General features: G+C 38.4%; 2 protein-coding genes across 6 annotated transcripts in view; both read right to left on the bottom strand.

Annotated features, from left to right (window-relative positions):
- Window positions 1–58: 58 nt before the first annotated feature.
- On the bottom strand, window positions 59–12,755 carry LOC109876663 (probable E3 ubiquitin-protein ligase HERC3). 3 transcript variants are annotated; one of them, XM_031828314.1, is made up of 24 exons: window positions 12,310–12,755; window positions 11,726–11,840; window positions 11,533–11,603; window positions 10,913–11,134; window positions 10,606–10,697; window positions 10,284–10,414; window positions 9,976–10,103; window positions 9,762–9,838; window positions 9,546–9,664; window positions 9,302–9,361; window positions 9,091–9,196; window positions 8,745–8,937; window positions 8,445–8,599; window positions 6,625–6,699; window positions 6,460–6,504; window positions 6,275–6,361; window positions 6,029–6,151; window positions 5,666–5,809; window positions 5,308–5,474; window positions 1,542–1,605; window positions 1,395–1,453; window positions 1,081–1,264; window positions 768–867; window positions 59–662 (listed from the first exon to the last, which is right to left on the bottom strand). In XM_031828314.1, the coding sequence occupies exons 1-24, from the start codon at window positions 12,536–12,538 to the stop codon at window positions 445–447; spliced, it is 2,964 nt and encodes a 987-aa protein (XP_031684174.1). In that variant the 5' UTR covers window positions 12,539–12,755; the 3' UTR covers window positions 59–444. The 3 variants fall into 3 exon arrangements, 2 of the variants coding, with proteins under 2 accessions (XP_031684174.1, XP_020324643.2); XR_002253042.2 differs by having other exon boundaries at window positions 62–662; window positions 5,285–5,474; window positions 12,310–12,732; XM_020469054.2 differs by lacking the exons at window positions 59–662; window positions 768–867; window positions 1,081–1,264 and having other exon boundaries at window positions 1,394–1,453; window positions 5,285–5,474; window positions 12,310–12,733.
- Window positions 12,756–14,086: 1,331 nt separating this feature from the next.
- LOC109877635 (probable E3 ubiquitin-protein ligase HERC6) overlaps window positions 14,087–15,733 on the bottom strand; it is a 44,492-nt gene continuing 42,845 nt past the window's right edge. For 2 of the 3 annotated variants that reach the window (XM_031828313.1, XM_031828312.1), the window contains exon 22: window positions 14,886–15,003. In XM_031828313.1, the coding sequence (XP_031684173.1) occupies window positions 14,995–15,003 (9 nt within the window). In that variant the 3' untranslated portion in view covers window positions 14,886–14,994. Of the gene's footprint in view, window positions 15,004–15,733 lie in introns of all 3 variants that reach the window. The other variant, XM_031828311.1, reaches the window with a different exon arrangement.

Here is a 15,733-nt window from a genome sequence, read left to right as displayed (position 1 = left end):
ATCTAGCCGAATCATGCGATGTACTTGCATAACTTCCTAAAAAACAGTATTGCACTAGAACTTCCACAACAAATCTTTATTAACAGTGGCTCTTTTTACTATGGCACTCATTCGCAGTTAAACATTTTTATTAACAAAGACAGCACGTCGTTTAGATATTCAAACAGCAGAGGTCTCCAAGTATCCAGCTATCCCAGTGCATGAAGGAAACATGAGTAGAACATGTCAAGAAATACATATTTATATTGGTCCACATTGTGCAATACTGAAGTCATTTAAATAGGAAAACTGTATTTAAGACTACTTAATATGTTTGAAGATGTTCCGTTGTTAGCTCTGAATGTGTTTCATTGACTTAAAACATGAATATAATAATAATAATAATAATGACTGGTGAGGATAAAAATAAATAAAAAATGCTACATGCTTCCCAGTTTAACAATTTCAAACATCTCCAAACACATCACAGTGGGTGATAGCATGGAGAAGCTTCTCCTGTAGTGTGTCGATACTGCTGTAGTTAGGGAGGCATAATGTCACAGAGCAGGTTTGTGCTTTCGGATAATATTCATCAGGGTCAGTGCTGCCCAAAGATGTGATTTGCATCTGCAGTTTGGAGAGACTTCGTCCTCTGGGCAGTCTGTCCGTTCCAGTCAGAAAAGCTAGAAGTTAGAAATTAGAGGATAATAATTATCCACTGACCAAGCATTTCTGGAGCTATACAATTATTTACATATTTAAGTTTAATTAACTGTCTGTTAACTCACTTAAGAACTTCTTCTTTTCCTCCTCTGAGAACTCTGTGAAAACCCTCCAGAAGTTCTGGATGATGTCATCTGTGGGCCTATATCCTTGATACTTGGCATTCTGTTAGTGCAGAGAAAAACCTAATGAAACAACTGCATGTACAGTAGTCCATGCCACTGTATTATAGCCATAGACTGTATAGCCCAAACAGGATGGGACCAGATTTAACCACTGGGAGCATAGAGCTGCTATATAGGCTACCAAACATGTATGAACTTCCATATTCTATTGCTTATGTACTTTTATGACATATCTAAGCAGGTAGAACTTTACCTCTCTCAACTTGTCCCACTCGTAGTTGTCATCTCCTTGTAGAAGTGTCATCAGCTCCTCAGGTAGAAACATCCTCCATGCCTGTATAGGGAAGCCTTTGTAGAAGCCGCTCTCAAAGACTGCAAACTGGCTCTGCACTGACTTGTTGAGCTTCATGTCAACGTACAAGTCAACATATTTCTTCCTGTGAATGATATATGGCAGGCAGACCAATGTTTATTTATGAGTTCAGAACACTTCCTGTGGAATCCTTTTGTTAGTTCAAGAGATTCATAAGATTTATATGTTGATAAGATTACTGTCATCAAATATACCTGTTGACCATGGTAACTGGGACCTCCTCTCCATTTGGTATCAGTTCTTGCCCTTTGTACTTAGAAAGACAATAAAGATTATTACAGCATCAGCTGGGGTTACCTGTGTAGGCTACCAAAAACAGCTATAGGTATCAATTCTCTTACCATGAAAACCAAATCCATTGCTTCAACAGACTCCTCATCTTCATCCAACACATACTGCAAGCCACTAATTTTAAACAAACAAACGATAAAATGTGATTTGAGCAGATATATAATAGTATCTAAAACAACTACACTGTTAAAATGAAGTGCTTTGTAACACCCAAACTAGTGGCAACTGAGGAACCACCAACTTGAAGGAGACAGAACCTTAACTTTGCTGGGGTATTGAAAAACATTATCCTGAAATGTGTTGAGATACAGTAGTATGGATTCTTTAAATCAACAGCCAGCGGTTGAAGACATGAACATATACAGGTACAGTTGAAGTCGGAAGTTTACATACACCTTAGCCAAATAGATTTAAACTCAGTTTCACAATTCCTAGCATTTAAAAATTTGTAAAATAGTAAAAATTCCCTGTTTTAGGTCAGTTAGGATCACCACTTTATTTTATTTTGACTTGGGTCAAACGTTTCGGGTAGAATTCCACAAGCTTCCCATAATAAGTTTGGTGAATTTTGGACCATTCCTCCTGACAGAGCTAGTGTAACTGAGTCAGGTTTGTAGGCCTCCATGCTCGCACAAGCTTTTTCAGTTCTGCCCACAAATTTTCTATAGGCTTGAGGTCAGGGCTTTGTGATGGCCACTCCAATACCTGGACTTTGTTGTCCTTAAGCCATTTTGCCACATCTTTTGAAGTATGCTTAGGGTCATTATCCATTTGGAAGACCCATTTGCGACCAAGCTTTAACTTCCTGACTGATGTCTTGAGATGTTGCTTCAATATATCCACACAATTTCCCTCCCTCATGATGTCATCTATTTTGTGAAGTGCACCAGTCCCTCCTGCAGCAAAGCACCCCCACAACAGGATGCTGCCACCCCCGTACTTCACGATTGGGATGGTGTTCTTCGGCTTGCAAGCCTCCCCCTTTTTCCTCCAAACATAATGATGGTCATTATGACCAAACAGTTATATTTTGTTTCATCAGATCAGAGGACATTTCTCCAAAAAGTTCGATCTTTGTCCCCATGTGCAGGTTGCAAACTGTAGTCTGTTTTTTTATGGCGGTTTTGGAGCAGTGGCTTCTTCCTTGCTGAGCAGCCTTTCAGGTTATGTCAATATAGGACTTGTTTTACTGTGGAAAAAGATAATTTGCACCCGTTTCCTCCAGCATCTTCATAAGGTCCTTTGCTGATGTTCTGGGATTGATTTGCACTTTTCACACCAAAGTACGTTCATCTCTAGGAGACAGAACGCGTCTCCTTCCTGAGCGGTATGATGGCTGCGTGGTCCCATGTTTTTTATACTTGCATACTATTGTTTGTACAGATGAACGTGGTACCTTCAGTCCTCCCAAGGATGAACCAGACTTATGGAGGTCTACAATTTTTTTGTGAGGTCTTGGCTGATTTCTTTAGATTTTCCCATGATGTCAAGCAAAGAGGCACTGAGTGTGACGGTAGGCCTTGAAATACATCCACAGATACACCTCCAATTGACTCAAATGATGTGAATTAGCTTATGAGAAGCTTTTAAAGCCATGACATAATTTTCTGGAATTTTCAAAGCTGTTTAAAAGGCACAGTCAACTTATTGTATGTACATTTCTGACCCACTGGAATTGTGAGACAGTGAATTATAAGTGAAATAATCTGTCAGTAAATAATTGTTGGAAAAATGACTTGTGTCGTGCACAAAGTAGATGTCTTAACCGACTTGCCAAAACTATAATTTGTTAACAAAAAAATTGTGGAGTGGTTGAAAAACAAGTTTTAATGACTCCAATCTAAGTGTATGTAAACTTCCGACTGCAACTGGAACTGCCAAAATAATGGAAACACTTGAGTAAATGAGGGATACAAAGTATATTGAAAGCAGGTGCTTTCACATGTGTGGTTCCTGAGTTAACTAAGTAATTAACATCCCATCATGCTGAGGGTCATGTATAAAATGCCCAGTTGCCAATTATTTTGGCTACCATGGCTAGGAGAAGAGATCTCAGTGACATTGAAAGAGGGGTCTCAAAGGAGTATAGGGGGTTTAAACCTCTACAGGATCGGTGTCCCGACCTCAGGATGGTTGAGCTAATGTACACTAATGTGATTAGCATGTGGTTGTACGTAACAAGAACATTTCCCAGGACATAGATAGACAAACTATCTCTTTCCCTACTATATTTATTTAGCTCCTTTGCACCCCATTATTTTTTATTTCTACTTTGCACATTCTTCCACTGCAAATCTACCATTTCAGTGTTTTACTTGCTATATTGTATTTACTTTGCCACCATGGCCTTTTTTTGCCTTTAATTCCCTTATCTCACCTCATTTATATAGACTTGTTTATACTGTATTATTGACTGTATGTTTGTTTTACTCCATGTGTAACTCTGTGCCGTTGTGTGTCGAACTGCTTTGCGTTTATCTTGGCCAGGTCGCAATTGTAAATGAGAACTTGTTGTCAACTTGCCTACCTGGTTAAATAAAGGTGAAATAAAAAATATATATAAAAAAATATCTGATATTGGCAAAGTTTAAATTCTTGTTAATCTAACTGCATTGTCCAATTCACAGTAGCTATTACAGAGAAAGAATACCATGCTATTGTTTAAGGAGAGTGCACAGTTATGAACTTGAAAATGTATCAATAAACCAATTAGGCACATTTGGCAGTCTTGATACAAAATCTTGAACATAAATGCAATGGTTCATTGGATCAGTTTAAAACGTTGCACATATCCTGCTGCCATCTAGTGGCCCAAATCTAAATTGGGCTTGGGCTGGAATAATACATGATAGCCTTTCTCTTGCGTTTCAAAGATGATGGTACGAAAAATACAAAGATTATTTCTTTCTATTATCTTTAACCAGATCTAATGTGTTATATTATCCTACATTAATTTCACATTTCCACACACTTCAAAGTGTTTCCCTTCAAATGGTATCAAGAAAATGCATATCCTTGCTTCAGGTCCTGAGCTACAGGCAGTTAGATTTGGGTATGTCATTTTAGGCGAAAATGTTAATAAAGGGGCGGATCCTTCTTAAGTTAAAGTATGTGTGTGTGTGTGTGTGTGTGTCTCAGTAAACCAGATCTCAACCCAATTGAAGACTTATGGGAGATTCTGGAGCGGCGACTGAGACAGCATTTTCCTCCACCATCAACAAAACACCAAATTATGGAATGTCTCGTGGAAGAATGGTGTCGCATCACTCCAATAGAGTTCCAGATACTTGTAGAATCTATGCCAAGGTGCACTGAAGCTGTTTTGGTGGTTCGTGGTGACTCAAAGCCCCATTAAAGGCCCTGTGCAGGAAAAACATGATTTTCCTTTGTTTTATATATATTTCCACATTATCTTAATTCACGTTTAGTGTAAGTTTTGTGGGGACTGAGTTTTGGCCTTCCAAAACTCCATCAGATGATCAGACATCACCATGAAGTAAATTAGTTAATAGTCCAATAAGAAAGAGTGTTCCAAACCTCTCTGCCAATAACAGCACATTTTCACTCAGACCACTCTCAGACAGTCCTTGCAAAATTCTTGCTTGAGAAATTGTCCTCTGCTAAGAAGCATTTGTCTCTCTCTTTTTGACCATTTTAATTGAAAACAATCACAGTACGGTGCTTAATTGTTACCCAGATGTGATTTGATAGTGAGATTTTTTTTAATGGTTGCATTGGAACTTTAAGAGACTTTATGTTGGTGTTTCCTTTATTTTGGCAGTAACCTGTATACCTTTTTCAGCAGAATAATTGTACCGTGCTTCAGTTGGAGACAGCTCTTTAAGGTCATCCAATGTTGTAGTCAGACCCAGAAGCTTCTTGAAGAGAGCCAGAGGGAAGCAGAGGTTCAGAACACACTGATTATACAGTGCCTTCCCACAGAGCAGCCCAAGTAAGTAGAATTCATCAGTAATACCGCCGCCCTATGGATTGAAAAAAACAGAATGCCATAATCTAATCAGAATTTTCAATATTTAACAGTATAATATAATTCTCATTGATAATATACATTTCTAATCATTTATATTTCTAAGTTAGTAAATAAAACAAAAACATTGTGGCGGAAAGATTGAGTTAAATCTGGGAACAATTTGTAAATGAATATGGAACGTACAGATGTTGTGAACCACGCAAGTCCAGAGTCCTCGTAAACCTCCAGTGTCTTTGGTTCCATTGTGAGAAGTTCCCTCCCCAGGAGGCTGAAGAAATCCAGTGAAACACCACCTTCATCCATACCATTCTCTGCTTGAAACTTCACCTGGAGACAAACAAATACGCTATTTACTCCTAAATAAGGATTAGGAAATGAAAATACTTTGCCTAATACAGAGGTAGATGTTAAAATAAGTACAAAGTCCTGGTGTTTGTATTACTTGTTTAATCACTACTCTTTTCTCAGTTCAGTTCTTATTTATAGCTACAAAGTCAAAATGAACATTTTACACACAAAAAACTATAAAACCTAGCTAACACCAACCTTCAAAGGCATTCTGAAATCGTGCCCACTTTGTCGAAGGTGCTGGAAAGCATCTTCCAGGGCTCTCTCTCTCCTCACATGTATTGTAGGGATGCCAAAGGCTAAAAGTCCATGGTTGGCAAACTAAAAAAAGGAACACATTTGAGATATGGCAACATTTAGCCTTCATTTTTCAAATCTGATAACAGTGTAGTAAATGAATGTGGTACCTTTTTTAAATAAACACCACATTTGGAAACAACTTACGCTGTATTTGAGTTCCAATTTATAAACTATACATTTAGCCTCTGTGTTGAAGATGCAAGATTGCCGGTGAACTGAATAAAAGAAGTCCTGGCATAAGAAAGAAATGAGTTAATCGACAATGTCAATGAATATTTCAAATAATCTATTCTGAATTCAATTGATTGGTGTTGACTTTCATTGCTTACCTCGGGAAGATTTTGGTAGTCATAATATACAAGTGTGTTGAGCATCTAAAGAGGATTAGAAATTACCAAATCATTTTCTACTCTTTGTAGATTTCAGTGACATCATTAACATGATTATCCATTTTCATACCAACCTGCATTCATTTTATGAGATAGGCTACTCACATTCTGAAGCATACTATTGGCTCTGTTGATGTGGAAATTGCTTGCTGCAATTTTGATGCGTCTGTTGCAATTGACCTGAACAAAACAGAGGTTAAGGGAGCATACAAAAGTGCACTTTTTTTTCTCCATACATACATTGCTTACCTTGGGTGCCTTCAGAAAGTATTCACACCCCTTGACTTTTTTCACATTTTGTTCTGTTACAGCCTGAATTTCAAATGGATAAAATGTAGATTTTTTTGGTCACTGGCCAAAATACAATACCCCATAATGTCAAACGCAGACTTGTGTTTTAGAGAATTTTTACAAATTAATGAAACATTTAAAGCTGAAATGTCTTGAGTCAATAACTATTCAACCCCTTTGTTATGTTCAGGAGTAAACATTTGCTGAACAAGTCAAATAATAAGTTGCCTGGACTCACTCTGTGTGTAGTAATGATTTTTGAATGACTACCTCGTCTCTGTACCCCACACATACAAGTCAACACCAATTAATTCAATTCAGAATAGATTCTTTGACATATTCATTGACATTGTCAATTAACTCATTTCTTTCTTATGCCAGGGCTTCTGTTCCAATCTGTAAGGTCCCTCAGTCGAGCAGTACATTTCAAACATAGATTCAAGCACATAGACCAGGGAGGCTTTCCAATTCCTCGCAAAGAAGGGTAAAAACCCCCACAAAAAACAGACAATGAATATCTCTTTGAGCATGGTGAAGTTATTAATTACACTTTGGATGGTGTATCAATACACCTAGTCACTATAAAGATACAGGCGTCCTTCCTAACTCAGTTGCTGGAGAGGAAGGAAACCGCTCAGAAATTTCACCATGAGGCAAATGGTGATTCTAAAACAGTTACAGTTTAATGGCTGTGATAGGAGAAAACTGAGGATGGGTCAACAACATTGTAGTTACTCCACAATACTAACCTAATTGACAGAGTGAAAAGATGGACGCCTGTACAGAATATGAATATACCAAAACATCCTGTTTGCAACAAGGCACTAAAGTAATACTGCAAAAAAATGTGGCAAAGGATTTTTTTTTTTGTCCTGAAAACAAACTATTATGTTTGGGGCAAATCCAATACAACACATTACTGAGTACCACTCTCCATATTTTCAAGCACAGTGGTGGCTGCATTATGTTATGGAAATGCTTGTAATCATTGAGGACTGAGGAGTTTTTCAGGATAAAAAAAGAAACGGAATGGAGCTAAGCACAGGCAATCTGGTTCAGTCTGCTTTCCACCAGACACTGGGAGATAAATTCCCCTTTCATAGGGACAACAACCTAAAACACAAGGCCAAATCTACACTGGAATTGCTTACCAAGAATACAGTGAATGTTCCTGAGGCGACTTACAGTTTTGACTTAAATCTACTTGAAAATATATGGCAAGACCTGAAAATGGCTGTCCTAGCAATGACGAACAACAAATTTGACAGAGTTTGAAGAATTTTGAAAAGAATAATGGGCAAATGTTGCACAATCCAGGTGTGGAAAGCTCGTAAAGACTTATCCAGAAAGACTCACAGCTGTAATCGCTGTCAAAGGTGCTTCTACACAGTATTGATCAAGGTGTGAATACTTAGGTAAATTAAATATTTTCTGTATTTAATTTTCAATAAATTTGCTAACATTTCTAAAAACATGTTTTCACTTTATCATAATGGGGTATTGTTTGTAGATGGTGGGGGGGGGGGAATATTTAATTGATTTTGAATTCAGTCTGTAACACAGCAAAATGTGGAATAAGTCAAGAGGTATGAATACTTTCTGAAAGCCACCCAATTATGGCAATGGATATATACCTCATACAGCCTCTGCATAACCTTTACAGTCCCTTCAAATGTTTTTTTAACAGCACAGCCCTCTGCCACCATACGGAGATACTCTGCTGACACATAGTGGAATGTTTTCACCAGAGTTCTGAAGGGGGTGTCGGGAAGTGTCGACCATAGGCCCTCTATTGGAATTAGACAAAAGTTTAGTTAATACCACAGCACACAAAACCTGCTATATCTTAAAAAGAGAGAAGAAGAGGGGAGGAGAGAAGTCAAGACAAGAGAAGAGAATGGAAAAAAAGGTATATTGATGAATGGTGACTTTACCAAGGACCTGGAACTTGTCTGGGTTCAGTCTGAGGATGGCAAAAACAAAGGCTCCAATAATGTCTATGCGACATTGTTGTTTTAAGAGAACTCTCAGGAGCTCAGGGATGATGAGGTACACCCTCAGACCCTCCACCCCAATGGGATCCTTACTCAGGGAGGGAAGGAGAATGCGCTGGACAACATCTTCAACCTAGAACCATGACAGGAGTGCTTGTGTGGGTCACAACTAAATGACTTATCGTGGCTTACAGTATCAATGACTGGTCAAATTGAATATCAAGGACAACAAACAGAACTATTTAAAATAAGTATCTGATCATAAAGATAATATATGAAATGATACCTCAGCTAGCACTTTATTCTTTTTAGCCAGCTTTTGAAAAGCCAGTCGGGCGAATGACAAGTCCAGGCCAGAGCGCTTCAGTGAGGTTTGATAATGTTTGTCACGGCTAGTGATTGATGAGATCAATAAATACTATTAAATATGCAACAATAAAACAAACTGTTCAATAATGTGATGATAAAACATTCATGGATAGGCAGCTCATTTTTACCTTTTGTCCAGGAAGCTCCCATTTAAACATGATGCAGAAGAGAATGTTTTTGTGATTTCCCTGAAAATAAAAGTGAAGAATCTTATAGTTCAGTGCAGGTAAGTTCCTGAAACCTTCGACTTTTCAGTAGTTGTTTTGTGTCACTGACTCATGTATGTTTGTGTTGCCTTGTCGAATTATCAACCATCATGAATTGCGTATTTGTATTGAGCCTAGGCATCAGGTTTATTTGTATTATACTAACTTCTGTATCGTCTTCCATGATTTTGAGTCACAGTCCGAGATCCATCTGTTAATGATGTCATCATCTAATGTTTGAGTCACTTTTCCGAGATTGGAGTCATTCAACCCTTTTCCTGATTCCTGTTATAACAATTTTATGCACTGTATTAAAACAATGTTAAGTAGTAAGGACAAACAGAACAAACTAACTGTAAACTTTGAACTGTAAACACATTACTTGAGTAGTGCTGCACAAGGCAAAGGAATGGTTTCCTCCAGCAAAGGTTTGTTCAATTTGCTGGTCATCAATGTGGTCTGAAAGTTACCCAAAACAGTTAGGATGTTATAAACCTGTTATTTTATCATTTCATAGAGACCAACATTTCAGCCTAAGTACTGTATTGCATTTTAATTAGGTTACGTTATGCAAAGGAAAGGAATGTTTTAACTACCCTGTGGTAGCTGTACTGGCAGAGGCACAGACTGATCCATCTTGACTCCATTTCCCAGCTGCCCTTGCTCTCCATGCCCAAATGAGTAGATCTTTTTGAAGGAGCCCACAAACGCCAATGTGTGGTTTCTAATTTGACAAACAAGATTGTAGGTCAAGGAAAAATCACAAATCAACTGTGATCCCTAAGAATGGATATATCCAAGAATATACCCAGTGACACCCCAAGCTACATCCACTGATCTTTGTGTGACTATATATGATTTTACAGAGATTCACATGACTTATATCAATCTAGTAACTATATACCTTCCACAGGCTATCTGGGTCACCTTTGCCCCCCAGAATTCGGCCACCAGTCGAGGTCGTAGTTCATTTCTGAGAGAGTTGTGTCCAAGCTGTCCATATCGACCCGAGCCAAATGTGAACACTAAACCTCCCTAGAACAAAACCCATTCACACAGTTATCATGATGATGTGTTCGGCTCCTGTTGTTGATATGAATGTTTCTACTGTATGTGATGCTAACCAGCAAGACATCATTGGTCCAAACATTCTTTAGCTCTTAATGGTACTGGGAGAATAAACATACTATCAGTTGGAAATATTGTTGTGTAAATAATGTCAGAACCTTTGTCAGAACAGCAGTATGCTCCCCTCCACAGGAAACAGCAACAGTCTTCTTTAGATTCAGGCAATCAACAGGAGCTGGAGCAGGTCTGTCTGTAGAAAATAGATTTCACCAATTGTATTCTTTTCAAAAAAAAATCCCTTGCTCGTCTTTTTCTTCTTTTTTTGCCTAAATAATGATTTGACATTAAATGATTAGATCTACTCACACTGTCTGCTTCAAACATATCAAAGGTACTCCTTTTCTTTAAAACATACCAACTATTAATGAAAGAGATATTATTTAATAATATTTGTGTATAGAGTACCTATTGTGTCCCCCAGTCCCAGCTGCCCGGCGCTGTTCTTGCCCCAGCCGAACACGGCTCCAGAGAGGGACAGGGCGAAGCTGTGGTCTCCCCCAGCGGTGATCTGAGCCAGGGGGATCCCTGACAGAGACTTGACAGGCTGGGGAGACAAGGTGCTGGGCTCTCCCTCCCCCAAACCCAGCTGTCCGCTGGAGTTCTGGCCCCACGTGAACACTTTACCATCTAATGGAAGGTCAAATAATATCTGTACATTGGAAAATCTCACAGGACACGTGCTGCATTGTTAGAGTTTCTCTTGGTATGCGATAAATTTAGTTTTATTTTAAATGTCTATTGTGAACCTTCTCAAACTCATTTGTTTTTTTTTCACCTTTTATTTCTGCACTATGAACTTTTGGGCATGATACTGTCCCAATAAAACATCTCTATTTTAGCATTAAAGCCTCTGTTTATTTTATAGTTAAAAAATTGACAGGGTGCGGGTCTCCATCTCTTCCAATATTCTCATGTTGATATCTATGTACCTGGAACAGAGACTATTTGGTATAAAGGACATTCAAAGAGCACAGAGAGCCTCCTATCATATCTCAAACTGAGTGATTTAGAATGTGATTGTTTACCTTGGGTTAGTGCAATGGAATGGTGGTCTCCACATGCAACCTGAATTACCTGATTCAAGTTACCCACTGGGCTGAGAAAACACAGACAACCAAAAGTAATCATTACAAATGGTCAATTACTACAATTGACAGAAGCCACTAAAATGTGAGTCGGCCTAAGCCTAGAGATGTGTCATTTCTGTCAAGCACCCACCTGGGAACATTGGATGATTGGGTGAGGCAGAAAACTCTGCCCTCTTCAGACAGTAAAATAATATGTGCATCACAGCAACTCAGAGACAGAATCTTCTCCCTGCACTCCACACCCTCTACACACATGAAATATACATTAAATGTATTAAATAGCTTAAAGGGGCAATTAGCAGTTACTTCATCCAATTTTTGATAATATGTACCCATTGATTCTTGAAGAATATAACTTAGAAATGCCTCGAGCTTAGTTCAACTGTCAGAACCATCAGAACTCAAAATATAAGCTTGTTTTACTCCAATGTCCGTAAACAATGTACATGTAAACAAACACGGTATAGTCTCAAAACATTGTTAAAACTATAATGTTGATATCATGGATGGTTCGTCCTTGCACCAATAGCACTATCTATGAATTTGAGAGTGGTTACATCTCAAGCCCCATGCCTCAGCTTTATACATAAACGGGTGGGGAGGACGCTTTGTTATTGTTTCACCTGCTGATTGCCGATTTAAACATTTTGTTTAAGCAGTTCAGTAAAGAAGTGGGCTCTTGTGGTGGGGAAAAACACATAGAAAGGTGCTTACTCAGTTTTCCTGTGATCCTTCTCTCATCTTTGTCATCTTGCATCCGAGCGAGGGACACTTGTTTCCCATTATTTCTGATGAACGCGACAACTTTATTACCTGCAGAAAGATGCGTAACTGGAGATTTCAGGTGTATGACATTTACGCAACCGTCCGTGTTCGCCTTTACCAAATCATTCGATTTCACTAAACCGAAGCCATCACGGGTGTTCTCTCCCCACGAAAACATTGTAAATGTGTTATTATCACCGTCTAAACGTATCCATAATCAGCTCATCTTGATGGAACACAGGACGGTCAGTCTGCGCCCTAGGAGTCAGTGCGTTCTGAAAGCTATGAACGAGACCATATGACATATCTGTAAAAGAAACACAGCAAGAAACGAAAACGAAACCTAAGTTGGCATTTTCCTCCAAACAGAAACGTATGTCACAATGGGCATGGCCTGAGTAAACGGAAATATCAGGTTGGCTCATATGCAGTGGGACAGGGTAGAGGTAAAGTATTTTAAACAAACAAACCCAGCTAGCACATTTGGTTCCTTGGAAGTTGTTCGAAAGTACTTTTTTGGTTTCCCATTGGTTCTGGGGACAAAGCCATACGTTTCCTGACAGTGAAAACAGAATGTTTTTTAAACATTCTGAGAATGGAAGTGAAAATGTTGCCTGTTCCGGGAACTTACATTTTTAGGTTGCAGGGAGGTTTTTCTATGGTTCCCTGAAAAATTTCCTGGGGTGTTTTAATACCATTCTGAGAACAGAAATTATAGGGTAATAAAATAATGTCCTGAGACTGTTTTAATAAGAATTTGAATGACACTGCTAGTTTAGGTTAACTGTTTTGAACTCCAAGCACAATTAATTTGCTTCGGCATTAATCATGCAAACCCATTTCTTTTTTTATGTTGCATGGCGTCAGTGAGATTCAAACCCATCATCTCTCTGTTCTCTAGCCATGGAATTAGTCCACTGCACCACTAGGATGTAGCAAGCATGCCATGTTTTTTAACTCATAGAAAGCTGTTCATTTTAGTATATTCAAACAGACCCCATTTCAAAGGAAACAAGCACTAATTAAGATCAGGTGTGGCCAATTAGTGGGTGCAGCAAACACACCTGAACACACTTAACAAGATAGAGGATAGAGAATTTTGTTGATGCTGGGAATGGAATGTATATGTTTTCAAATAACATTCTTCCAACGTTCTTTGAATGTTACTATGGGTTCTTGTTTTTATGGAAAGTTTTCTTAATGTTCTGAGAACATTACTTTAAATAGAACCATGAAGAAACCTGCATAAAACATTATGTGAAGTCCTGGAATTCCCACAGAAAAACATTGTTTCTTAATGTTCTCTAAACATCTGAGAACATGACTGAATAGAACATGAGGAAAACTGTAGAAACGTTATGCTGAAGTACTGAAATTCCCACAGACCTTTTTTTTTATTAACATTCTCTGAATGTTCTGAGAACATTACTTTAAATAAAACCTGTAAGAAACGTTATGCTGAAGTCCTGAAATTCCCATGGAAGAACGTTGTTTCTTAACATTCTCTGAACAATTTGAGAACATTAATTTAAATAGAACCCTGAGGAAACCTGTAGGAAACGTTATGGGAAGGTTGTATGCAAAATAACCATAGGACAACCACCCTCTCACCAAGCTCTAAGAAACATATGGTTCTCAGAACGTTATGTACGTTGTTGGAGAAACCACACCACTGCTCTGCATCGAAGTGCTGACAGCAGTTCCCATTGATAAAAGAAAACTGAGGTGAACTAATCATCTCTATTTATTAGATACAGACAGAATTATTCCGTCAATAAAACACAAGATACAGACATATATGTTGAAAGAGGATGCAGACGTGTCCAGAAAAAAAGGATGTTCACATGTAGAATTACATCAAATGTCACACACTATCAATAAATCAATCAATCAATAAACATGCATAAATAAATAGGCTCTTGAATGTATATTACTGAATGTATATTACTGAAAAAGAATGTTATTTTTAAAAATCACACCCAGAATTAGTAGACATTAAGTCAATGAATGTTTTTTCTATAATAGGGTATGCCTACATATCCTAGATTTGCAATTTTCACATTTTCAATAGAAAAAGCCAAGGTAAAAGGCTAAATGTAAAAGTATGGAAAGTTTTCTTAATGTTCTGAGAACATTACTTTAAATAGAACCATGAAGAAACCTGCATAAAACATTATGTGAAGTCCTGGAATTCCCACAGAAAAACATTGTTTCTTAATGTTCTCTAAACATCTGAGAACATGACTGAATAGAACATGAGGAAAACTGTAGAAACGTTATGCTGAAGTACTGAAGTACTGAAAACGGGCAAATCTGAACCGAGAAAGAGGCTATAACCAAAATCCTATGCTGAACTGAAGTGATATATTGACATGTAAGAAACACATTGAATGAAATGATGAAAACAGCAGTAGCCTATATATAGTGTCCATTACTCCTTCCAGAAGCCTCTGTTGTGGGCCACTGCCTCTTTGAGCCTGGCCAGCAGCATCTCCTTGGAGGGGTAGATAGGCAGCAGCAGTAGGAAGTGGCAGGTAAGGGATTCTGGGAAATGTAGTTCAGTAGAGTTCTGCAGGATCGCTACCTTCATCTGAATCTTGTCCATGCCCAGGATGGGAGCGCAATCACAGCCCGTCAGGAACACTGAGAAGGAGGGGAGAGAGAGTGAAAGGTAGACAGAATAGGAAGAAATATAGTGGATGTCGTTGTGTGGTAGGTAGCCTAGTGATTAAGAGCATTGGGCCAGCAACCAAAAGGTCCCTGGTTAAAAACCTTGAGCAAAGAAGGTGAAAATATGTTGTTGTGCTTTTGAGCAAGGCACTTAACCCTAATTGCTCCAGTAAGTTACTCTGGGTAAGTGTCTGCTAATTACCGTAATTGCTGGACTATTAAACGCACCTGAATATTAACCACACCCACTGAATTATTAAAAAATATGTATTTTGTACATAAATAAGCCGCACATGTCTATAAGCAGGTGCCTACTGGTACATTGAAACAAATTAACTTTACACAGCCTTTAAACGAAACACGGCTTGTAACAAAAATAAATAGGCTTTAACGAAACACGGCTTGTAACAAAAATAAATAGGCTTTAACGAAACACGGCTTGTAACAAAAATTAAAACAGTAGACTACCAAGAAAGTCATTGGTCACTATTCCTCCTCCTGTGCACTGAAACCACTGAAGTCATCTCCTTCGGTGTCGGAGTTGAATAGCCTCAGAATTGCTTCATCCGATGTTGGATCGTTTTCATTGTCGCTCTCATCACTTTCATCCGGAGGCAAATACCCCGCTGAGCTCATGCTGCCCCTTCAACACCCAGCAGTCCAGCCGTTCGAAACCCGTTGATGATAGTGGATTTTTTGACAA

This window comes from Oncorhynchus kisutch, linkage group LG7 (assembly GCF_002021735.2).
Source record: "Oncorhynchus kisutch isolate 150728-3 linkage group LG7, Okis_V2, whole genome shotgun sequence".
NCBI classification, from domain to species: Eukaryota; Metazoa; Chordata; class Actinopteri; order Salmoniformes; family Salmonidae; genus Oncorhynchus; species Oncorhynchus kisutch.
The sequence above is the reverse complement of the archived record's forward strand: the minus strand, read 5'-3'. Positions and strand labels throughout refer to the sequence as shown.